The 27,423-nt window shown below is 32.0% G+C and overlaps 1 protein-coding gene and 1 long non-coding RNA gene across 4 annotated transcripts; one reads left to right on the forward strand and one right to left on the reverse strand.

Annotated features, from left to right (window-relative positions):
- Positions 1 to 26,759, reverse strand: LOC132929443 (C-terminal-binding protein). Of its 3 annotated transcripts, none has more exons than XM_060994792.1 (10): positions 25,915 to 26,631; positions 5,178 to 5,500; positions 4,952 to 5,080; positions 4,650 to 4,872; positions 4,463 to 4,587; positions 4,295 to 4,394; positions 4,088 to 4,219; positions 3,752 to 4,025; positions 3,526 to 3,691; positions 1 to 1,752 (listed from the first exon to the last, which is right to left on the reverse strand). In XM_060994792.1, exons 2-10 carry the CDS (start codon positions 5,394 to 5,396, stop codon positions 1,648 to 1,650), a joined length of 1,473 nt encoding a protein of 490 aa, XP_060850775.1. In that variant the 5' UTR covers positions 5,397 to 5,500; positions 25,915 to 26,631; the 3' UTR covers positions 1 to 1,647. The 3 variants fall into 3 exon arrangements, with proteins under 3 accessions (XP_060850775.1, XP_060850776.1, XP_060850774.1); XM_060994793.1 differs by lacking the exon at positions 25,915 to 26,631 and adding an exon at positions 11,190 to 11,342; XM_060994791.1 differs by lacking the exons at positions 1 to 1,752; positions 3,526 to 3,691; positions 3,752 to 4,025; ... (4 more) ...; positions 4,952 to 5,080; positions 5,178 to 5,500 and adding an exon at positions 17,736 to 19,687 and having other exon boundaries at positions 25,915 to 26,759.
- LOC132929445 (uncharacterized) lies at positions 21,833 to 22,618 on the forward strand. The gene is made up of 2 exons (XR_009662098.1): positions 21,833 to 22,191; positions 22,314 to 22,618. It is a non-coding gene; the product is annotated as an uncharacterized LOC132929445 (long non-coding RNA).
- Positions 26,760 to 27,423: the final 664 nt, after the last annotated feature.

Genomic DNA, 27,423 nt, shown 5'->3' on the forward strand with positions numbered 1-27,423 from the left:
TTATTGTTCCATGCAACACTAATATATTGTAATTTCTCAAATAAAATATTAAATGTTACATTTATTTTTTATCTTTACAATTCCTAAAAAGAATAGTTAAAATTGTATTCAATAAATTTGTTTTGCTTTTTTTAAATATTATATTTACAAATTTGAGTTTTAAAAAAATTTGGCCCAGCTGAAATGTTGCTTGACCGATTTTTACTTAACAGAAATACATAAATGTATAGTAATAATTAAATTATTCATAATTGTTTTTTTAATCATATTAAGAATTACATCACCTTTTGTTTCACTTAAAACTAGAACAAAAATTATATTGTTACAAAATATGTCATTTTCATGACATTACACTTGTCAAAAAGCACAAGATATTTATTGTTTTATCTTATATAAAAGATATAATTTAGTCATGTTTTCATACATTTATGCTTTATTTTTTACAACTGGGACTTAAATTAGGTCTAATTACAACACAAAGTAAGTCTAAAAATAATAATAATAATAATAATAATATTAATAATAATCTTACTATAATTTTTTGCTTAAATGAAACCTATATGATTTAAAAGGGTTTAAGAAATATTTATTCCATCAAAATTATATACAATATCCAACTTGATTTCTGAATCGTACAATATTTTAATTTTTCTATGTACTTTTATGTATATTACATAATTCTGATTTGTGATTCATTAAAAAAAATAGTACAAAATAAAAATAATAAAAGTTGTGATCTATATAAAATATTATATATATTTTTCATGTGTTTAATGTGTTGATTATTAAATCTCAATGTAATATGCATACAATGACATATTAAACCAGTGAGTCTTTTATAAACATGGATTTAACATGACAAAAATCTCACTTGAAAAGTTGAAAAATATTTGTTTATTTCCCCTAACCCTGCCCAAAGTACGCTCCATTATTACATGGACGTAAGGTGACAATATCTCCGGTTTAATAATAATAAACAATTAAACACACTTAACAGTTAAAAATTCTATACGTAATAAACACTACTAAAAATTAATGTGATGTTGCTATTTACAATAATTATTAAAAAAAATTTTTTTTAAATAAAAAAAATAAAAACATATGTATATGTTGTTTTATATCCTGTAGAAGCCCAAATGCCACTATTTTATCTCCCATTCATTTAACAATATTCTATTGCATGGTGAAATAACGTTTTAATCATTGAAAACATTTAAAATAAAATATTGTTATAAATATTTACAATCATTTTTACAAAATAAATAGAAAATTAAAACATATTAATAATACAACTTTTTTTTGAATAATTTTTTGTGAATGAGATATACAATTGCACTTTTTAAACCAGTATTACATATTAGAAAAAGAAAAAAAGAAATTGTAGATAAACCTAATGGAAAAGTAAAATTCTGATTTTATTATAAACTGATTATCATTGTCTTATGAGTATTTTAAAACTCAAGGCGCCCTGTTATTTTTTGCTAAAATGTACCTATCGTAAATGGTTTAAGTTAGTTCACAATGTTGTTTTTATGTAAACAACATAAGAAAAATCTATTAGAACAAAACTATAGTTCTAAAATCAAACTTTTGTTTTTATTTTAATTCTGTAAAGCATTAAAGAATATAGGGGAATACAAGTGCCTTTCAAACAGCAGACCTATAAGTCAGGGACGGACTACTCTGGCTCACATTATTTGTACTGTCACGGTCGTTTTGTCCAGAAGTGTATGGAAGCTGGGTGTTAACAAACTACAAAAAATAAAAATAAAATAAAAATAAAAAAGAATCAGTAAAAAAAATTAAAAACACAAAATTCCCGAAAGCGTGTCAACAATAAAGTAAAGCGGTCATCATCGAAATTTTGTTGCCAAGGGCGCAGCAACATTTTAAAACACGTCGATATTTAAATCAAACAAATAAATCTATCCCCCAGGACGCCTTGAGAAATTATTTAAGTGAATGAAAATATTATTGTGCAATACATTGCTTTATGGTGTAGGCAACCTGCGTCCTTCCATAAAATGCAGACTAATAAATTAAGCTATGGACACAATTTTTATTATAAATCATATTTTTAAGTCTTAATACAGCATATATAATTATATTGTATAACATTCATAAATTATTGTAAATTAATAAAACAATTAAAACGTGTAGTTGTTATTAATGCACTATTAATATATTGTTATTATTAAAGGGTGCCAAAACTATATTTTAATACAGCAAGTTATCAAAAAATTTTGAACTGAATCATATGAGGAAATAAAAACTTATCTGAATTTGTGTGTCACTAACAATAACATTCATTTTAACAATTAATTATAATTAAAATCAAATAGTATAAATCAATAACAAATTGTCTACAGACATCTATAAGCTATAAATAAATAAAATATTGAAGTAAAAAAACTTGAATATGAAAAAGAAATCAAACATTGTTTTAATTTTATTCTCTTCAGTAAATGAAAACAATTTTATTGATATTTAATTTACTATTCAATTTAGATATAATTTAAGCTAACTTTTTAATTGCAATTTATTTGAGTATTTGCTTAAAAAAAAAATGATATGTAATTACCATATATATTATATATATATTAAGTTGGTTGATTATAATTATTAATTAAAAAAAATTAATTCGTATTAGAATAAGTTTAATATTTAATTAACATTCGACATAAATCTAAACATATGTCCATACATACACCTACATTCATATAATAATTAGTTAAAATAATAAACATTGTTAGTTAAGTAGTTTATATAAATATATCATAAAACAATTTTGTTTAAAATAAACATTAACCAATTTGTAAAGCATTATGCAATTTTATAAATAGAATTTTATACTAATTAACAAAAATTGTTTACTTTGATACTTTACTGTGGCACCCTTTAATAATTAACATGCGTAGCAACACACTCACAATATTAATAAAGCAAAATAAATACAAATAGCAACATCAAAGTTATTAATTATTCTATAGTGGTTTAAGCAATAATAGGGTCATTGAATTAGGAATAATGAAAGAAAAATTGTCTCCGGTATTTTTTTTTTAATTTGAAAATATTGTTTCAAGGAATAATGAATTTTACGCATTAAAGCAATACATGACTCAGTCATTGAGTCAACTGTTAAATCATTTACAATATTTTTACAGAATATTGTATATCAATTAAGATAAAGTGTAAATTAAAAATCCCAAATATTTATGTAACAGTGAAGTTGAATCTTGTACGGTTTTTCAAGATAAATACAATTTAGTGAATAATATGTTTAAAACTAATTTGAACTTGTACAATAAATCATTTAGGTACGTGTTTTAATACAATTACATGTAGATATTAAAATTTAATCTAAGTAGGTAAAATAAAAAAGATCAGTGAAATTTTTATATAAAGGCCGGATGATGAATGGGAGTTAAACATACTCATTGATTACAGAGGAATGAGAGGTGACGGGGCAGATGATGCTCAAGGCACTGAATCAGCCCCACTACTGACAGACGGTAGTGTACTCACTAATGAATGTGGCAGAACTGAAGTGGGTGGAGCTGACTGGGAGCTTGGTGGCGCTTGTTGTGAAGGAGGTGGTGGTGCTGACCCTGAGCCAGGCACATTATCATGTGCAGTAGTAGAATGTGCTTGCTGTACTGGTAAAGATCCTGTGCCAGCACCCGCATAATATCTAAATCATAAAATTGATGATTAAAATGTATTTCATTATTTTGTTCTGTGTTACACAAACCCTCCGTTCATAGCATCGGGATTAGCTACTGCGGCAGCTGCTGCAGCTACAGCAGCTGCTGATGCAACGCTTGCAACTCCTGCTTGATGTGGATAGGTAGTTGGAGCAGGAAAATATTCTTTATTGACGCAATTACGAAGACATTCGGGTATTCGACCTACAATTGCTCTACGGATTTCACTAGCAGCCATTTCTCTTAGTTCTGTACAACTAGCGTCTGAATAAAATGCAGCATGTGGAGTGCATAGTAAATTTGGAGAATCTTTTAATGGTCCTGAAAATGTTTTAATAAATTAAAATTATTAAGAATAAAAATTATATACTAGTAATATGTACCTTGAAGTACATTGAAAGGTTCATTTTCATGAACATCTAAGGCAGCTGCTCTAATACGTCCTTGTTTCAATGCGGTCGCAAGTGCATCATCGTCAACTAAGCCACCTCGAGCTGTGTTTACAAGGAAAGCCCCTAAAATATATATTCAATTTATATTAATAACCAGAAGTTATCATTTTTAGAATATCAAAGTAAACAATTATCTACCTGGCCTCATTTGTTTAATGGTAAACTCGTTTATAAGATGATGATTATGTTCATTCAGAGTACAATGCAACGACACACAATCAGATTGGAACAATAAATCCTATAAATTATGTAAAAAGTAAAATTAATAATTCATTTTCTATAATTATAAAAAAAAAAATATTTTACTTGAAGTGTATAAACTCGAGTCAATCCTAAGGACTTTTCAATTCCATCTGGTAAGTAAGGATCATAGAATATAACATTAAAGCCAAAAGCTTTTGCTCTTAATGCAACTGCTGAGCCAATACGACCTTTGATAAAAGAAAAAAATGAATTAAATTAATCTAAATGAAATGAAAATCATTTAAATTACCCAAGCCAACAATTCCTAAAGTATCTCCTCGAATACGTGCACATCCTTGAGCGGCTTCTCGTACTTGTTCAGGCCCAGTAAATTTTTTTCCTTCCCGCACCATTTGAGCTAACCAATAGGTTCTACGGTAAAGGTTCAAAATCAAGCATAATGTTGTGTCTGCCACTTCTTCTACTCCATAACCAGGTACATTACAAACTGCTATACCTAATTCACCAGCAGCCTAAACAATAAATTAATATAAAATAAATGTATTTAAAGTTTGACTATATTAGATAGTAAAAAGATTAAATGTAACATACTTTGACATCAATATTATCAACTCCACTTCCTATTCGTACAATAATTCTGAGCGTTTTAAATTTTTCTAAATCTTCTTTTGTAAGAACAATGGTATGCCACATTAAGGCACCAACAGCTTCGTTTAATACCTAAAGTAAAAAACATGATATTAGTATTAAAAAAAAAAAAATTTAATAGAAATAAAAATATAGTTAATTAAAAGGAATTTAATTTTAAAAGTATAACCTTTTCATGGATTTCAGAAGTGGATTGGGCATCACAAAAGGCAACAGTAGCCACATCTTTGAGTATGGGCATTTCTATTGAACAATCTCTGCCGTCCAACAAGGCGACCAACGGCCTAGTTTGTATAGGTCCATTGGTAATTGCTCCAGCGCCAGATCCAGCACCTCGTATAGTTGTATCGATTCGTGTTCTTTTTGTAATCATTTTCCGTTTGTCCATTACTGGACTACCAACACGTTTGTTTAATCCTTGCGTTTTGACTGTTTGGGTTTCACAAGTATGCCTAAGACGTCCAAATCATACCAATGATAAGGATAGGGAACCTGTAACAATATAGAAAAAACTTTTAATATTTTAACAATAAAAAAAAAAAAATTTAAAAAAAATTAAAATGAAGTTATAGTTGTCTTTCTTTAATTTATAAAAGATCACAAGGAAGGTTTCTTTTAATTTAGAAACTTTTTTTAAGTCTAAGTCCAGAAGCGGGAAGCGAGAAAAAAATTAAAAAACTTTGTTTGTCGATATCTGGACCATCTAAAAAGCTATAATATACTTAAAAGTTTGTTTTTAAAAATTGTGAGATCCAAACCAAACTTAACTGGGAAAAAATAAAAGTTTTCTTTTATTTCATATAACACGGAGCCGGGTCGAGGGGGGGGCGAGAAATACGGCAAACGGTTGAACAACAATTTTATTACAGGAACTCTTTGCGTAAGTTTATTTAGTTTATATACAAAATCAATCTATGGAAATATCATCGAAAACTACACAGCCATTTTCTAAGTTTATTAACTCATTTTTACAATATTAATGTAATATGAAAAACATTCCAAATGCAAATCAAATTTATAATTGATAAATAATAGTTAAAACTTTTAAATTACTTTAATAAAAATGTACATAAACAGACAATCATCTATAACGATTTGATAATAAGAACATTAATATGTAGTTCTATGTACCTCACGCACGTTGTAATTTAAAAATATAGAGCATACATATTAACACGACGATAACTAGACCGTGCAAAAAGTTTGCTTATCCATCAACAAACTTTTCCTTAACCAACAACATTATCGTCCTAAAATTTTCTGAAAGACTGAAAACACTTCTTACATATTATCTTTCTCTCACTCATACTATAGACAGTGTGAGTATGCATGTATTCGAAAGTTGGCATACAGTAAATCACTAGGGATGATTAAGGATTTATTTTAAATAAAAATAAATAAAAAACCCCTAACAGAAATACATTATGTAAATACGTATAGTATAAATGAGGTAAACTTTCAATAACTTATTACTAATAAACTTTCTACATTTTATTTACATGGAATAAAAATTAAGAATGAATGTCACTTTTTTTTCGGATATCAAGTAATTGAAAACAATTAAAAACGTATCAAATTAAAAATATTTATGTATATCTTATGAAACTATTCGATAAATAATAAGGTAATCTTTGCTATTACTCGTTTATTTCCTACGCGTTCGTGGTCACACCACGTAAGTTTAATACAGAAACTCTTGGCGTGAGTAAGAAATTGTCTAAAACCGTGCGTGGGAGGGAAGTGTTATTTCAAAACAGTATTATGTCCCAAATAACATCATTAAAAAAATACAACCACATGCGACCATGTGTGATGTATGGGAAACCAATATAACAACCGCGAAACGCACTCTAAAATTGTAATGAGTATACAATAAGGTGTTTGCCATATTTTCGAAAGATAACGAATGTGGAATTAAACACTCCTAAAGAATTAACGTTTTGAAACCAATTATACTTCCCAAAAAAAACTATACAGATACGAGATGCACCGGAAACCGACGACGATAGTTATATTTTACGCACATCATAAGCATTATCGTCGTCGATGATAAAACGGCAATCCATACGTATATGTACTATTATCAGGTCCGTTGCACCACAGCAAATGCAATCGGTTTAAAAATTTAATATATCGATTAACAATTTCGATAACGTTTAGTTTTGCTTAAGAAATTCGAATACAAGATAATACGAATTATGAAAAACGTGTAAACATTATGTTATTATCAACGTATAGTAAGGTAGTGTTAAATCGTGCGTTACCAACATTTATTTATATATACCTATTAAATATATAGAACACGATACTGTACGTTTAACGTACTTTAATATCCCAATATGTACCCATAGTTTATGGCAAGGATCTTCAACCTTTTCTTTTGTAACTATAATTCCTTAACTTAACGCACATAAAAACAATTAAATAAGTTCGATCAACCTCAAAAATATGGTTTTTCAAATATTTATTTTTCCACGGCAATTGTCTTATTTTAGGATAACAAATATGCTCTTAATTCTTAGGTATCAGAGATAATGAAAGATTATCGTAAGATAAATATGAATGACGAGGTATATGGGAAGCGGTAATTGGCGTAAATGACCTTGAATAATCTAAAAAGAAAATTTCTACTTTTTGATCGAGATTGTCTTATTAAACAACACTTAATAATAAATAAGTGAAATTATTAATAAATTTTACTATTATACTTGAATATATACAAGATTTTTTGTAAGCTTAAGAAAGTAACCTAACCTTTTCAAATATCGTACGTTCTGCAACACTTTGTATGAATTTAATTATGATTATTATTTCGACCATTAATTTTCCAAGTAAAACGTTCGAGAAGGAGAGAGAGAAAGTGAAGTGAACCGAGAACACTGTCTGCAAATAATGTATTTGCGGAAGAAACTGTTATATACAAAGAAAAAAGAAAAACACACCATGGAAAAGCGTCATAAAAATAATTCCTTTCGGTCGAGACCCATACTTCCCGCTCCTCCAACCCACCAAGTAGTGCTGCATGTAGTAGAAGGAAAACTTTTTTTAAACTACTTAAAAAGCTTAAGAATGGCGCGGATTCAGAGCGGGGATATTACAAATAATATAAATTAGTTTCACCAACAAAGTTATACAAAACAAGCATCGGGGCAAGTTGTTTGGACAAAGCTCAGTGGATCCCGAAAAGTTTCGGATGCGCGCGCGTGCATGGGTAAAAGTTGATCGGAATGAACTTTGGCACAACTACCGTCGACGTTGCGAAGTTAACGGCAGGTTAACTTCACCACCACCACCACACCCCTTGTCACAGTAGTTAAAAGTTTACTTTTAGAGCTGAAAAAAAATATATAAGAAAAGGAAGGGGGAAACCAAATATGAAACAAAAGGCAGAGACCGTCAAACAAGACGACGAATTTTACAACAAAATGTGCAAAGGGAGTGAAAGATGAGTGGGTGGAGGGTCGGGAATGAAAATAAGTTTAAATAAAGTGAGTGAGTCCGGTCTTAAATAAAACTTCCGAAGTTCGGCGGTGGCGGCCCTCGGAAAGTTTTACGCCTTTCTATATTTTATGAGCCTCTTATTACTGGCAAAACTTCTATCTGAAAAGTTAACTCATAACCCCTCGTCCACCACCGTTTTTGACTGCCGACCATGCACAACACACGCAGGCCGGTGTTCGTCGTGGCAGACTTTGATATTAAATACAATTAAACCGACTTAAGGTTTGGACGGTGGAAAACCCCGAACAGCAGAAAATCGATGAGGGGGGAATAGAAATTATCGCAATAAACCGAACTTATAACTTGTGAGCGGATGAAGTACCACGATTCTTACTCGTTCGCTCTTTATCTCCAATTAACGGTTTTAAATTAAGTCGTAATTATACTGCTCTACTATTCAAACGTTTCTAAGATGAAATCATCCATGAACACACGAATTTAAACTAACGAAATGTTCATCTTAACACTGAATTGTATATTATGATTAATCTATTGATATTTGATTTTTTTTTTAAATTGTACATTTACAAATTATCTTGTATATACACTTTGCTAGTATACTATACACTATTTTAATTGTTCGTTACTATACATTTAACGTAATATATATTATAATGATCAATAATTAAAATATACAGTCTTGTAAATTTCGTGACATATTACGGTAAACTACGGCCACTTCAATAAATGCATACGTATCATTTATCTATTATTTTGTTTTCATTAATTTCTCAATTTAAAAACACTGTCAAGTACACTGCAAATATAGAACAAAGCAATAAATAAATTTACAATAAGAAAGTATTTAAGACATTATTTAACTCTTAACGTTTTACGGTTGCAATGACAAGCAAAACAGTTCATTTTCTTAATTAGGCAGACATAATAAATAACAAATTAGCTCCTAACGGATATGACATTATTAATTCCCAAGTTGGACAAATAATTAATATTATAAGTATAAATTATTTGTTTTGTCCTTATTGTTAACAGGTTTTACTTGGAATTTGGTATAAGATAACTATTTAGGTATCCCAGAAGGCACATGTTTTTTACAGAAAGCTTTTAATATTCAGCGTTTTTAAGTCAAGACTGCTGCCTCAAAACTCATATCGATAGGAATTGAACTGGGAAAGCATCGACCGGATACAATTGTGGTTATCAGTAGGGTTTATTCAATTGTGCCCATGGTAGGCTAAACGAATTTGTTATTTGGCAACGCTTAACTCTCGTTTTTCTTTTTTTTTCTTTTTTTTCTTTAATTGTCTCTTTGTATTCGTTGTCCTTGATTGATATAATATAATGTAAGGTGCACTTAAGGAGTAACATTTTGAGAATCGTTTATTTAAAGACCAAAGCCCGCCAATAATCGATGTAATTTTCTATATTATGATTTACTTTATGCAGCTATCAAAACTTTTTTCTTTAAAACGATAAGACTGAAAAAAAACAACAATGTTGTATCATAACCAAAATTGAACCACTTGTGCGCCGGTTTAAATATGACGTAAGTTAATAATCGCGAACATGCAATACACTAGACGGCGTGGGTACTTACGTCGAGTCTGCCGCACGCAGTTAACAAAACAAACACGAACGACAGGTAATAACTTACTGATCGGCGATCGCAATTAAATATATATAATATTTCATGATAATAATTATTATTTATAGTCATTTTCATACGACGAAATTTTAAGAAACTGATGGGACGAAGTCATACATGACGAAAGCTGTGTCTTAACGCGCTAGGAATTTGCGGATTATTCCAAAGCCGTGGCGAAAGAATATTACAACAATCGTCATTTTTTTTTTTACAGTCTTCGGTTGTTCGTCCGCAATAAAAAAAACAAATAACTCGAACATGCGCGAGAAAAGTTAATACATTGGTGGGGAGGGCAATCACGGACAGCGCCGCGACGTTTAGCCGGGTGAGAACGCAGCCCTTGTCTGCCAAACAAGCAGCGGCGGCGGCGGCGGCGGCGTCGTCGTCGTCACCACCGACGACGTCGACAAAGCAGGGTGTGCGAGAAGAGGAACACGGCTAGTCGCCGGTAATAGTGCCATTGATTTTTCCCGAATATAGCTGCTGATGTGCCGCTATTGCTCTGTTGTTACCCACTACCGCTACCGCCACTACCACCATCGTCATACAGAAGCAACGACGGGGGCGAACAAGTGGGCGACCGAATGGAACGGGCGAGGGTACGGAGGGTAGGGTGAAAGACGATGTTCCGCTCCACACCACAAACACCAACGCGTCGTAATGAAACACACGACGTCGGACTTTACCGCGTCGCGTGCGATGACGACCAGACGACGACAATAATAATAATAATAATAATAATGACGACGACAAGCCGGCCTTCGGTGGATGGCGTAACGCGCATTTTCCTTAGACGGGGCGGCAACTACTTAATGATTCAACGTAATTTCCCACATTTAACCACCACTAGCAATTATTCCGGTCCGTAATGTATATCGGAAGACAAGACGACAGTTGTTACACAATTCGTTAAAAAACGCCGAAACGGGATTTAATAAATTAATAATAATCGGTGTTATTATATTCCTTTTTTTTTTGCACACGCGCCGAACCGCAAAACTGATTTTTTTGTTATAGATTTTTTGTTTGTGATAATAAATACGTAGGTTAACGTCTTAGATTAGAAATAATTACTTTTATAATATAATGACAATTTTTGTTTTTTTTTTCGCTCCATTTATTATAAATTACAATATATTATGAATGCATTTCATGGAACGTTCGTAGTTTTCAGGCGGATAGTGGCAGCTCTCCTTTTGTGATGACTTATTTATTGATACTTTCACTGTCCTTATACTAAACCGTTTAATAGGCCAGATGCTTTAGACATTTATTAAAATTTTTTTTTTTTTTTTAAATTTAATTGGTTTCAAAAAGTCAATAAGTAAACAAATATTTTGCAAAACAAGTAGATCAACATCAGAATATATAATAATATGCTGTAATCATCCGTTAATTATCATACGAACGAGACTATAATTCATCATTATTTGATCCACGGTAATTAATATGTAATCAAATCTTTATATTTTGACTATACATTATGTAATCATTAAGACCACAGATTGTTTTATTATTAAATAAATTAAGTATAAAAGAATTGTATTTTACCTACATTAGTTATAATAACATCTTACGATAAATCCACTATAAATAAAATGCATGTCATATAAATCACAATATGTATTATAAAATATATTTTTAATTTTCTTATTGTCATCGTAATTTTGAAAAAACCCAAAACACGTGTAGGTAATAAAATATTTAAATGTTAATTTTGAATAATAATATAATAGTGCAATAGTGTATACATAAAATAATTTTAAGTTCAGAAAAATATATTGAGTTAAAATCAGATAATTAAAATTATCATACGAACGAGACTTCATTCATCATAAATTATTCACTATTTCATGTATACGTTATGTTATAATAAAAATAATAAAATTATTTACTATAAACAAGTTTAAATAGTTAAATTTTAAGATAATAAATAAATTCATGTGTATTCATATCTTATAGGTAAGCATTAGGTATACCTAATATCAATAATCAAATTTTAAATTTAATAAAAATTAAGATAATAGGAACGAGATAAATACAATATTTTCACCATTCAATTGTGATCAATTGACCTCAATTTGACCATTAAATTCAACACGAAAATACTAACAAATTATAAAACTATTAGTTCCAACCACACCAAAATATATTTATTGCCCATTTTTATGTTCTGCCAATTCATTAATACTTAAAATTGATTTATAAATATAAAATGTAATAAGTTATATATTTTAATCATTTACTATTATAATATAATTGAAGACATATGAAATTATTCCGTTAAAAATGTTATACAAATATAATGTACTAATATGTTTTATCTATAGGTACTCTATATACGTAACACAATACAGAACATTAATACATGAATAATTTAGTAGCACAACTGGAACCTAGTATCAGTTTAATGAAGTTGCACTTATTAAACTAAAATTAACAAACCTCATCTTACCGGTAGTTATACTAATGTGAATAAAATAAGAATAAAACGTTTAATAATTTAAAAACTAAACAAATACTTCCAATTTTTTTAATTTATTTTTAGAATAAAATAAAAAAAACTATCAATTGAATACCATCTTCATAAAATTCAACTTAATTCTTAAAAATCGTAACAAGTTGTTACATTATAGAATTACTATTAAGTCATTTCTAGACGTTACTGATAATGTACAGCAGGTTATTATAGCAAGCAATTAAATTATTATTATATAGTCGCAATTTTTGGCAACACGAAGGCATGGATTCTTGCCATAACTATAATTATATTTATGAACAATGTTTAGATACAAAAATAAAGTTTTGCATTTGTTAAGCAATTTAAACTGAACGGTTTTGAATTAGAAAACATTCGAAATATGTCTATTAAATTAACGAAATTTTTATTTTCATATTTTAAACGATTATAAAGCCTACAATTGTAACGAAAACAATTAAAGAATTAATGACAAATAATTAAGGCGAACACTTTTAGAGCTCATTAGCAACAAAATCAATTAAAAAGTACTTAATAAAATTAGCTATCCTACCTTTAATTACACAACCTGTATTTAAATGTATACATAGTATGTATAATAAATTTGAAAAAAATAAAATATTTTTTAATATTGTTTAACAACAAAATAATTATAGTCTGGAGATTAAAGATACCTCTGTTATAGCAATACGATTTTTACGCTTACTATTGCACACTCAAGTACTATTATTGTGATTATTATAGTGTTAAATTGACGAGGACAACGGAAATTGGTAGTTTTCGGGTAAAGTTTGTGGCGGCGAGCATTTAACGGCTGGCAACTACTACAGGGAAACTTGTGTCGGATCGAAGGGCAAACGCAACGGCCACATATTGGTTTCAAAGGGATGTTTATTATCGCGAGGTCGCTGGATAGGGAGAGTGGTAGATTGTAGTCATTGTCGTTGCCGTCCACAGTCAAAAATTGCACGTATTCTCGCCCTCCATATCACCCTTTCTGCCACCACAGTAACCCTGTCTACCCTATTCTAGGCACAACTGACCGAGCAAATCAATATGAGTTTTGTTTTGGTTGTTTGTTGTGTTGTATAATACTCAACTACCACCTTTGCGGTAACCTACCACCAACGCCAAGGACGGACGAACCCCCACGCAACCACGACAATTCCCGCCCAAAATCAAAAGCTTCGTCGACAAAATCTACTCTCCTCCTACTTTAGAAAAATAAAGATTTAATTAAATCGAACAACGATTCGCTTGAACGGTTGGTAGTAACATGCGTGACAATTCACAGACGTATAATATATATTAACTACACACGAGTAGGAATTGATAAGCGATGGAAATATGAGATTCAACGAGTATATTTACAACTCTTATTTACAGACTATGTAAAGATTGTAGAGATACTTCATAATCATCAATTAAATTTAAAAAAATAATCACATATCTATATAATATACAACTATATTAATGGTTTTAAGTTGTTGAATATTATATTATAATTATTAGCTGTTTATACTCCAAAATTGCAAATAATAATAAAATGATTTATCACGTAAAAATTTAACTATACACATATACAAGTACGCATATTTTATTTTAAATAATTTTGCATTTCGAGCATTTATTTTAACGGCAATCGAACTACCAGATTTTAATTAATTTTTTTATTACATATTGCTAATCAAGGTTGAGTTTCCTCTTGTTTGCTAATGATTTGTTTCTGGCGGTGAAGTTTAATTTACGTACGGAATATTTTAAACAACTTTTCTTATGCAAATTCGCAAAACATACAATCTAAACCCAAAAATCGTTTAAGAAACTCTTACTAATATACAAGGTACAACAAATATTAAATATCTTTAATGTATATTTTATATACTATATACAGTACAAACCAAAAGAATATTAGGCTTAGTCATACATAACATAATGATTGAATTAGCAAAGGGTGTTCTAAAGGAATGCATAAATATATAATAGCCAGCAGGTACTTTGTACACGCGTTTACTAAAAATCCGAAACATTTTCATACGATGTTGTCAAAACACAGCAAAAATAATAAATTATGATAACACATTTCTGAATACCTATGAAATAAAATACTAATTTAATCTTATTCACATTAACATGCATCGCGTATCTACAGTTTAGCACTAAAATAGATTAGACACGTAAATATAACAAGTAAATCACAAGCAATGTTACAATATGCATAAGAAAAGACATTGATATAGTTAAATAAAAATATAGTTAATTACAGGTCCGTTTAATTTAAAATTGCACAATTAAAAATGATTTGTTCAGAAAAATTAATAGCTAACTAAAAAGGCATGCATACATCTAACTGCAGCATATAGGAAGTGACAAATAAATAAAACTAAAACCAAACCCTGAGAATTCGATGAATTGTTTTTTTATTGAACTATCGCAAATGATAACGATGAGTTTTACTGTACTTAAACTTATCACATGTTTACTATAAGCGTTGCATCCCCGTAGTGAGATATATTTATACATAATGTATTATACTTTTAATAAAAACTATTAAAACAAAATCAAGATTGACTAACACTAACACACCAGTCACATAATTTGAGGAGTAATTTCAAGTTGTTTAATACAGAAACGTCTAAAAAGGAAATAAAACGTAAATCCTATAAAAGATTTACTAACACAGCGATACAAAACCTAAACGACAATATCACGACACGAAACATTATTTATTAAGTGAAACAGTAATTTACGCATGCTCGCACACACGTTTGAATATATTACAAGTACGCCAACGATCAAGCACCATTATTAATGGTTAATGACAATTATTATTAAGTAACCGGAGATGTAACAACAACTGAACACATTTTGTCAAGTAACACATTATAATATAGATAATGATAAATAAATTACTATACGTACACACTGTGTTAATATACATTAACAAGGTTTCCGAATATTGTATTTAAAATTCAAAAAGTGCAACTTTATACTTGAACAGTGTTTGTTCAAGCATTGTACGTAACGTGTACAGTATACAGATTGTAAATATATACGGATTATAGACATACGCCAAACTAAAAATACAATAATTATATTATCACAGCAGTTTATGGTAAATTTATATTAGATTATAAATTTATAAGAGTACCCCCCATAATATCCAAGTTTGTGTAAGCATAATTATTTATTATTCACTAATCAACTTGCATTGTATACAAAACATAATTTTGGAATGCTCCGATATGCTAACTTAACCGATACGTAGAAAACACAGGTAAGATTTACTGTACATTATTTTTAATAGCTATACCTAACAATAACCATAAACCAGACGCACGCGTCGCGTATTATCGACACCTGCTGCTCCGACCACTATACTACTACTCGCGCCGGATCAACTTTATAATATTGTTATAATAATGTACTGGTAACTAGTATTTTCTTTGTTCGGCGATAGGAATTGAGAATAGAGTGATATTTTTTCTCTCTCTCTCAAGCCAATAAACTTCTACTCTTCTACCCCTCCTTCCCCTTTTATCAACAACCGAATCACCACGACAGAACCGTTACAATAAGACAATAACATTACGCACGGATATCGAATGTACGGTGATGGGTAAGGAGTGAGAGGAGTACAGACAAGAGTTGTTTGTCGATATAACAGTATTGCCACTGTAGCGAACGACATTTTACTTCCGAGAGTAGTCTTATACATTATGTACATTATGTACTACTACTGGCGAATACACAGGTGAGGGAATCCATGCTGAATGGACACGTTTCGAACGAGTCAACGTTCACGCCATTGGACAAAATAAGTTATTTTATATTAGTATAATATTATAACCATCAAAATATACGTCGATTTTACAAACGTTATACATTTTGTCGCAACGAAATTTCAACGATGTAACAATTTACTTTTATAACAATTTTATAAATATATTTTTTTTTAATTAGCAATCGGTGCACTATCGTTAAATAAAGCCGCCAACAAGGACTTGGGAGTAACGCCGACAACGGGGCCGTGTCCAACGCGTTCAATATTCATACGAGCACGCACAACCGGTTTATATATTTCTTTCTCATCTTCTCTGGTTTAGGGTCAAGAGGCGCGCCGAGACCTTTTCCACTCCTTATTATCGAACCACCCGATCGCCGTGTTTAATTCCGATTTCTATCGTCATGTGTGTGCACTGTGCAGTCATATTCTGGAATTATTTTACCATTGTGGTCACCGTACGGACAGTTGAAATAAAACAAGGCCTGTTTTTTTTCGCGTGAAAAACGCGTATGCTTTCACCAAACAACATTCGATTGTGGGAGATAAAGGGGCAGGTTCTCGAATGTGAAAGTCAAATTTTGCAAACCGTCTTAAACATCCCGAAATATTCATAAATTATTTTTACCAAACGTTACAATAAAAAAAATTAATTAGTTAAATTGTAATTTCTATATATGGGAAAAACCCGTTTTAATGTTTATATTATACAATTATCAATGTTATTATTACTATGTATAATATTAATATATACTTCTATAATAGACGTTTGTCTATTATACACAATATTGAATATACCTACTTCATTATTCAATTTGAAGCACGCTGACCTCGTGATGTATGTGTATTATATATTTTTTTTAAAGAATACCAATAAATCAATTTAAAAAGACTAATAATTATAAAATATATAATTCAAGTATGAGGACAATCTGAAAATTTATTTTATAAAAAAAAAGTGTAACATTTAAGATGAACAAGTAGTTTTAAAAACAAACATGTTTGACCATTCTGTTGCAATAAATTAATAATTGAATTATTATTTATTAACGGGTAAAAATTTAATTCAAACATATTTACTATTATTTATGTAATTAGTTCAAAACTATGGATATTTGTAGCACTGTTTATTATTAATATTTTAAACATTATAAAACTTTAAAAGATTCTTTCATGTGGTTATAAGTTAGAAACAAAAGTATCATTTAATTTATAATCTTTAATTTGTATAAATTACCTATCCACCTAATATGATTATAATAGTTATAATATTAATTTATAGTCTGAATTTTACATAATAGTAATTTTAGAATATTTTAGATGACGTGTTCTCAACAAAGTAATAAATAAATGAAAATACAGTAAAACATTTTTTATTGAAAATTGACTGTATGGTATTTCACATCTTCAATCATTGATATAGTAATTCTATCATACATTATAATAACAAATAAATTAAAAAATTTTTACTTAGATAATTCAAACCTTTTAATTAACTTGAAATAAATTAAGTATCTTTTAAAACATATTCAATTAAAAACAAAACAAAAAATAAACACTTTCTTAATAATGGAACCATACTTAGGTATACAAAATAAGTCTTTTTAAAAATTACAATTTAATAACAAACTTGTAGGAATAAAAAAATAACAATATAAAACTAAAAAAAAATTGTCCTTTTATAATAATATATCTTCTAAGTTAAATAAGAAGTTAGTTTTTATCACATATACATTAATAAATATCAGTCCTTGTTACGTTATATCAGCCTTAAAATCATTTATTGATGCAATTCATCTGCAGGCTCATCGAACTCTGGCACTAGCCAAGGTTGATACGCATGATTAGAATCCATGGCCACACTTTCTTCCCCATTGTTGCACTGCACACAACTATACGGTATACATGGTTGATGATCACAGTAAAATGGCGAAAGTATTGGTTGAGCATGTGGTTCACCGTTTGACTTTGGCAAAGTTTCCACAAAATTTGGCGAAATACAATTTTTATTTAAATTGGAGTGTGGTTCTAATAGTATAATTTGTTCATTAAATGGATGAAAATTGTTTGATAAAATTGGCGGAGGTGTAGACATATACCATGGATGCATTACATTTTCATTATTTATCAAATTTAGAGGAGACATAGGCAGAGCTGGATGCTGTTGAACATAAGATGGATGAAATATTTGACCAGGAAAAATCCCATGAATTGTTGGTCCATGAATAAAGCCTGAATACTGAACAGGAGCTTCACATTGTTCGGGGCCTCGAAAAATAAATTCGTTACAGTCAACTATAGTCGAAGATACTTGATTTATTTGTATAGGATTCTCTATCAATTCTCCCATATTTTGTTCAACTGGTATTAATTTTAACTGATCATATTCTACATACATTTTTTGAGCCAAATCTTTCACATATACTTCAACTGGTTCATTTTTACCATGAATACGTTGAATATAACAATGATACCCTTGAGTGCCAATAGAAACCATACATTTGCTGCCTTCCTTAAACTCCCAATTATTCCATCTACCATAGAATTTTTCTTTTTTATTATTCAACCAAATATCATACTCTGTATTTCTGTATAATTTAGGTGTCAAAGCTTTAGCCACTTTAAATGGGAATGGAGTAATACCATATTCAAGCAGCTCTTTCATATCTGTACAAGTAGCTCTCTTTTCCAAACTAATCCGGTCACTTGACCTTGAAGCTGGTAAATTTCTATCATACAACATTTCTTTTACAGCAAAATCTACACCAGATAGTTTAAAAACATTGTTGTACAACATTTCATATATAATTGCTTGACAAAATGAAATATTTACAACAGACTCTTTGACAAGAACTAAATCGTAAGTCCCTTCATAATTGAGACAAATATTTAAAGTTTTTATTGCATTTGGAGTTTCAATATTTAGAGGTATAAAAGGATGAGAATCAACATAAAATGCTATATTAATTTTATATATTTTAGAAGCCATACGCATATCCAACAATTCACCATCTATTTTTGTATCAGTAATTTTGTTTGCATATTTGTCAACTGATAACTGGGTCATCTGAACAAATTCTTTGGTTTGCAGTGTAGAAAATTGAAGAAGTTGTTGTCGTACAATCATATGGCAACTTTGGGTTAGAAACACGCATTGTGAAATACATCTGAATAAACTATTGCCATCTCTAGGGACTACATGTCTCATTAATCCAACTGATTCTAATAATTCATCAATTTTTGGTGACTGGATTCTTTTAGATTTGCTTCTATTTCTTACGGAAAGTGTCAACATTTTGCAACCAACTCCTAAAAAAAATATACAAAAATTTAAAAAAAAAAACATTTAAAAGTAATATTAAACGCACTAAAAATTATTTATAGTTTGTCTTCTGTCTATTAAATATATGACAATTTTAATTAATTGTGCGTTTAATATAATAAATGTTTTTTTCTCTATATTTTTGTATATTTTTGTATAAAATAATATCCCATTTATAATAAAAATAATTAATGACTTCAAACTATCCATTTAATTTTTAGTGCGTTATTCTTATTATCATCTTAAATTTTATTACAATCACAAAAAGTACAAACAATTACACTGATAATAATTAAATAAACCATTAGAATGTATTAATTCTAAGACGATAATAGTTTCAGCCAACAAATTGATTTTTTACATGTGGTAATAAATAATATTACTACACACCTATTGGATTTAATGTAATAAACAGTTAGGTAGTATTAAGAGTTGCAAATGTGTAGATAAAAAAAAATTATAAGATTCTATCAATACAATACACAAGTGCTATATCTACCAACTTATAATATTATTATGGCATTATATAACATACTTCTGAATTGCATATGTATTTACAAAAGATAAATTTAAAGATATGTATTAAATTCCTTACATTAAATAGTTCAAAATTAAGTTCAAGAATAGGTATAGAATTCCTAAAACAAAATTGTTGGTACAAAACTGTTTTGTATTATAGAACCTAACATATCTCAGAAGATTAAATTCCTAACATTTTATATAAATTAAGTGTAATGAAATAAAGATAATAGAACAAATTATTTTTAAAACAATGACAGTTATAGGTATGCCAATCAAACAATCATTTATTTAACACAATATTAACTACCTACTAAATATATAGGTTACCCTGATTACCTAAATCACAACAATTTAAAATCAATGTTATAGACAAATAAGTGAATTTCAGACAAAAAAAAAGAAAATAAGTAATTCTATATTTTTAAAATTAATTTATTATCAACAGGTTGTCTTCAATAACTTTCATTCAAATAAATATTAACCTAAATTAATATAAACCTATGACTTGATTTCAAATTTTCCAAGTTCAAAACGTGGCAAAGTAAAATAATTTATCAATACATTTTGACTTGTTAATTATAATTAAAAATTGTGTGGTAGTCATTTTTTTAAGCCAGTTTAATATTTAAGATGACAAATTTTAGTTTTCAATGTTAAATAAAAAGATTGATTAAATACATTAAGTAATCTCATCTCCTCGAATACTCTGATAAACTATTCTTAAAATCACAGAGAATTAAAAAAAAGCTTTATCTATTAAATATTATAGCCATCCACCCTAAAATTTGAACAAATAACCATACCCATAAAAAAAACGAGCAGGCGGGTGAAAAGAATAGACAAATACGTTACGTGCACACATGCTAAAGATAGGTTATGTAAATAAAAGTAAAAATCATAACATGGCAGGAGGGAGTGTATTTCTATTGATCGTTATTACTAAATTTAAAATACGTGTATGGCCGATGAAGTGTCACGTGATGAAATGTAGTTGTTTACATAAGTGAACCGCGGTAAAGTTTGAATTACATCGTCAGTGATCGGGGCATACGTATCAAGTATGCAAACAATAGTATGAGACACGACGAAGCGATGGCACTGTTCATTTTTGTGACGGGAAACGAAAACATTGACGAGTACCCGACAACTCAAGATAACATTACATTATAAATATACGCATTATATTGCAGAATCCAGTATGGTGATCAATGAATTCACAACAAATTGTATGGTTCCGAATAGAGATTATTCAAAAGTAATCAAATTGTTTTAAATGTATTTGTTTTTTGGTCACTTTTGATTAAAAAGAATATAAATTAATTTAATTATATAACATTCATTTTTATGAATTATTTTCTAATACTTTTTTTTACGATACCCCCCAATACTGGAAATTAAACGAGAAAATTTCAACATTCCCCCCTCAAGTAGTGCGACACTGTTAAGCCGACTAGATCGAGAAAAGCGAACGATCGTTAATACTATGCAATGCGTCAAAAAATATTATATTATATTGCATTTATAATCAACGACGACGGCAGCTGGTAAACACGATTAACTGTTTAAAGCGTAGGTATCAACCACTATTGGCAGCAGCTGCTCCCCGCGTGCGCGCGTTTCATGATCACCCGGAGCATTGTAGAATGTAGAACGACTGTCGGCTACCGACGCCGCCACTACGACCAATCGCGAAACGAACGCGCGCGGTACACGGCCACACGCCGCCAAAACTGTCGTTTCGATGAGATTACCGATTTGTCGTCGTCGCCCACCACCACTGATTGTTCCAGCAACACACACCGAAACGACTGCGGTACTGTGATAGTGCCATGTGATAGTCGCGCAATGCGACCGGCCGGCCTCGTTATGGCCGCCGCCGCCGACCGACGGTGCGCGCGCGACGGTACACGTGCGTGCGTGTGTGCATAATATAATATTATGCGTGTACCTACCTATGTGTGCAGTACACGTAAGTAGTTGAGTGCGTGCAAGTATACATTATAATATATGATATTATATTAATATATATTTATGTGTGAGCTCGCGCTGTAATACTCTAAAACAGGTTCGTTTTTTTTTTTTTTTTTACAGACGACGTCGCCGCACCGCTCGGAGCAATGAAATTGTTTTAAACTGCATGCCCACACGATCACGACGATGCAATGATGACGGCAAAGTAGAAATCGAATTGATGTCGTTGATTTTCGCTTTGTCAGCATGAAAACCGAAATCACAAAAGCCAATATTCCTCGAAACGGGAACACACGAGGAGCATCCGTTTATTTCCAAATATAATTATTATTTCGCGGTACCTATACCGCTCAACAAAATATTGCTGAAGTAATCATTATAATCATTTCTAAATGCTGGACGATTATACATATTTTTTTTTTTAACTGCCGTTCGAGATTAGTAGGTATATAATATCTTTACCTTTCCCCAAACCACAAAACTTTTCAAGGTCAATTATAGAAAACGATATTAAATATCCCGATGTGCGGAAATATTGTTTTGTGATGCAAATAGTCATTTTGTTCACAATATGGGTAATTTTTGAAGTATGCCGTTATATTATTATTGACAGATGTTCCATGAATAAAGGGGAATGGATCTGCTGCATATATGATTTGGGGTAAAACGCGGAACATTATTCGATTCACATCGGAACGACACTACCTATAAATAGTATAAATATATATATATACAAAAATATCAATCAAAAATTGTATTGTCCGCGTGAAAAATATTCATCACCACCCGCCAAACAAAATATATTGGAGCATTTAGAGCACGCGTATACAACACATGGTTAATAATTATATCCCAGCAGGCAACAAAAACATCTATAAAATATTTTATATCGATAGGTAGATGATAAATAAATATCAAAATGACCATCAGGAGAGTGTGTGTGTGACCAATTACAATTCGAATAACCGCCGTTTGAAAAAAAATAAAACTCTCGGTCAAAATGCGAAACGACAATTACCTACAGTGATGACTACTGCGTGATACCGCAATCGTATTGTACGCTTTTAATCCGCCAACAATGGTAAACACAGTTAATGAACCGGAGACGAAGAGAACACGTAGATTTTGAGTGAGAGCCGTACGGTAAAAAATCCGTTGATGGACAGAATATTATTATTATACGTATATCAGTACACCTACTCGTCGGTCTGAGGTGTTGCGCCTGTACGTTGCACATTACAATAATACGCGTGTATACATTATTATAATATGTGTATATATACACAATAATGCAATCGTGTACCGTCGTGATTTGATTAAATGTGCGTGGTTCGTAAGCGAGAATTCCATTCGGCAGCGGGCGGCGTTCCACGAGGAAGGAACGACGACGACAGGCGGCTGCATGTGGTGCGTCCCGGTGTGAACGACGCCGCCGCCGCACAGGCAAACGTACACACACACACACACGACAAACACGCGCGCCCAGGTCTGTCGGTAACGCCGCGCGATCACGAAAGTGAATACCATACACTATTATACACTTCTACTACACTAGACTGGGGCGGCGGAGATAGCGAGACCGATGGCGAAGTAACTAGCGGGGTGGCGCGGTACGTGCGTGTTTTCTGGGTACGATGTGGAAAGACGTGGGCCGCCGCCGAACGGATGACGGTTACGTCCAGCAAAGCCCCCCCGCCGACCACTCCACACAACATTGGTCCGACGATCACGAAACCGAGTCGCGTCGTCGTGCCAGCCAGCCGTGCAGACCAGTTAAAACGCGCGCGCTCTTTTCGCATTGTCATCGCCATCGCCCTTCCATTTATGGTGCCTCAATTACCACCGCCGCCGCCGCCACCAATTGTGGTCGTTACTTATTACTACTACTACATCATATACACGGTTTGCCTTGACAACGACCACTTTTAATAACATTATCAAAATCTATGCAACCATCGCACATAATAATAAAAATATTAATTATGTCACGCGGTAGCTAATAATATCATTGGGATGTCCATAATACATACAAGGGGGATGATTTCGTATCGTAATGATTATAAAATAGGCTATATAATATTACGCGTATTCATTTCTACAAAAACAAATATTTATTCGTGATAATAATATTATACGCCTGAGAGACGACAGTTTTATCCGATTTCGATAAACGCGTGTACAAGCAATGACATCATGGAACATGGTGGATGGCATCACGTCCGAAACGATATTAGTTGCTATACTCATATTATTGCGATAGTCGTGCTAAGAAAAAATATATTCCTTATAGTTCAATATAATAAACAATAGTAATAATGTGTATATTACTAAAAACGTTAAATATTTCAAAGCAATGTAATCGGTTTGAAGAAAACGCCGACGTAAGCAAATTTCCCTACTCCACTCTTCGCAGTCAGCATTAAGGATAATCGCAAAACGCTGTCGGGACGACTAAGCTTTTTTTTATTCATCAGCCGCGTGTACTTTTATGTAACAAATAACAATCTGCACTTTATCATATGTGTATAAAAAAAATGTGCAGACCTTCGTAAAAAAAATACGTACAACAACAATTAATTATTATTGCTAAACCGAACTAGTGATGTTTGAACAGCGCAATCAGCGGTTTTCAATTGAGAACGGATTATTATTATTATTACGATAAGACTAATAATAATTAATATTTACTAATAATGACGCGCGAACGATAATATAGGAATACCAAGTCACTGGAATTTCGCGCCAGTTTTGTTTTTTCGAGGGAAAATACACATGATTTTCAGCGAACGGTAGTTATAATAAGTGGTGGGAGGGATAGTAGAAGTGTCACCCCCATATTTAAACGGAATAATATACCGAAGAAATCTGCTGCATTCGTCGTACAGATCAACGTCAACCACGTTGACCAGCACATTCATAATTATTTGCGTACAGACAATATTTATGGTGCAGGGAAAACTTGTTCGCCGAACACAACACAGGCCAATAAGCAGCAGTGTAACGTTACAACACTATGTACCGGTGACGGTTTTTCGGAAGCACATGTGGAACACGTCTATTACTATAACAGTGTTGTAGAAGGTCAAGTGATTAAATGCTGGATAGACGAGTCTCGACTTATCACAAACCGCATAAATAATAAATACAGTATCATGGTAAACGGAAGGTCGACTGATTTGTGTTGCACACAATACAAAATAAATACGGTACTCTACACACCGCCGCCGTATGATCGGATCGTAAAAATCATGAAATATTTTGGATCGAACATACCTGTCGCCGCCCCCCCCACCCGCACAAACATCGACGATCGCGCAAACACCTTATCGGCCCGTCGCCACCCCCCTTCTCCACAAAAACCGTACAATTGCATTTGTTACATTAGAAATATATATAGATACATTGTGCACAAAACAACGAGCAAATAAAATATCGTGGTAAACGATCGCGCCGATTTACGGCGGCGGTGACACGGTAGGCCGTAACGATTTATACAATTTGTTCGTTCTAGTCTGACCACATCTAAAGGCGGTGGCCCAAAATACCCGGACCGGCTTAACACAAACAGCACTTCACACTATCGTTAATCTCTTATGACGTAAAAATCTAGAAACGCGTAATGTGTATATTACACGCGGGCGTTTGTAACAACGAGACACGATCATAACAAACGCCAAAACGTAACAATAACGATACATGACATTGAGAGAACACGGCTTACCTTGTTCGTCGATCACGTCGGCGGGGCACTCGTCGATGATGCTGTTGTAACGGCGGCGGCGGCGGCGTCGTCGTCGGCGACAATATTAGCTGTGCGAGCAGCGTCCGCGTTGTTGGCAGGCCGACGTCGACGATGATAACCACGCGCGCAAACACTCACACACACACACACACTAGATCAAACACACACGCACGCCAAGCGACGAGAACGCGTCGTCGTCGTCGTCGTGCACTAAAATAATGCACCGGATTCACGTTGGCGCGCGACCGCAATATCGTACCGTCGTCGTGAAATGGCGCGCACAAACTCGTCCAAGCATCGGATCGCGGAATCCGGACGGCGAACGATGATAATAACACACGATAATAAAAACAACAAACAACAACGATATTTACCTTATTGAACGTGTATTAAATTTTATTAAATTATTGTGTATTATAACGCACGTTACGTGCGGCGGCGTCTTTTACCGGTACACACGATACAGAGCGGCGTGCGTGGAAAAAAAACAATAGATATTTCGACGGGTGGCGGACGAACACGAACAGATCGTCGTACGCCGTACGCACTTGCGGAACAACAACGGTGGTCAGTCGTCGCGGTCGTAACGGATAGCAGTGTGGTGGTGTTGTCGGCGGCGGCGGCGTCGGCGGTCGGCGGCAGCGGCGGCTGCACAATCAGGTTATGTTGGCTAGACGGCGGCCGAAACTGTTGTGTGTGCGCGAGACAAACACAAACAGCCGCCGGAAAATGGCGGACAGTCATCGGTGAACACCGATGACCGCGTTCGCGGGCCCGATACGACCGTCGCGTCATCTGTTGTTCAATTATATTTTCCCGCCTTACGCCCAGCGAGTTCAAAAACAAAAAACATTGTTGTTGTTCCGCTGAAATAGACAGTTTTAAATAACTAAACTAAACTGTACGTGGGTCACCGCTTAAGTATATGTGTACTCTGTACATTTGTCATTTACCGAGTGGCAAAAATTATGATTCGACTAGTCGACAGTTCGACACCAGGTGTTATTATTTTCATTATTGGCCAATTACACTTTTTATGATTATTAATTTATTTATTTATTACAAATATAAAGGGTTCCCCTTTAACATTAAAGTAACAATACAGCAATTAGTATAATAGTAGGATATTAAACAAATGATAAATAATATGAGTTACACAATAACAAAAGTAAAATATTATAACAGTATATTAAGTTATTAGTTTATTAACAGTACATTAAAACAAATTATCATCAAATGAGGGATCCTCATTGGCAAGTGACATAATACGTCTTAGAGGCTCATTTTGTAAATAATTTATGTTGGTGGCAGGAGTTTGTAAGGTTTTTTGATGTATTATCGCAAACCCGTAGTGCAGTACGCCAGTATGACTTAATATGTTTTAATTGAACATGAAATTCCATCATAGATCCTGAATCCTGATCAATAGTAACCGACCTCCCCCCAACAATATATATTCGCACAATGATAGTACTCATTCTTATTAAG

The sequence above is a fragment of the Rhopalosiphum padi genome, chromosome 4 (assembly GCF_020882245.1).
Source record: "Rhopalosiphum padi isolate XX-2018 chromosome 4, ASM2088224v1, whole genome shotgun sequence".
Lineage (NCBI taxonomy): Eukaryota > Metazoa > Arthropoda > Insecta > Hemiptera > Aphididae > Rhopalosiphum > Rhopalosiphum padi.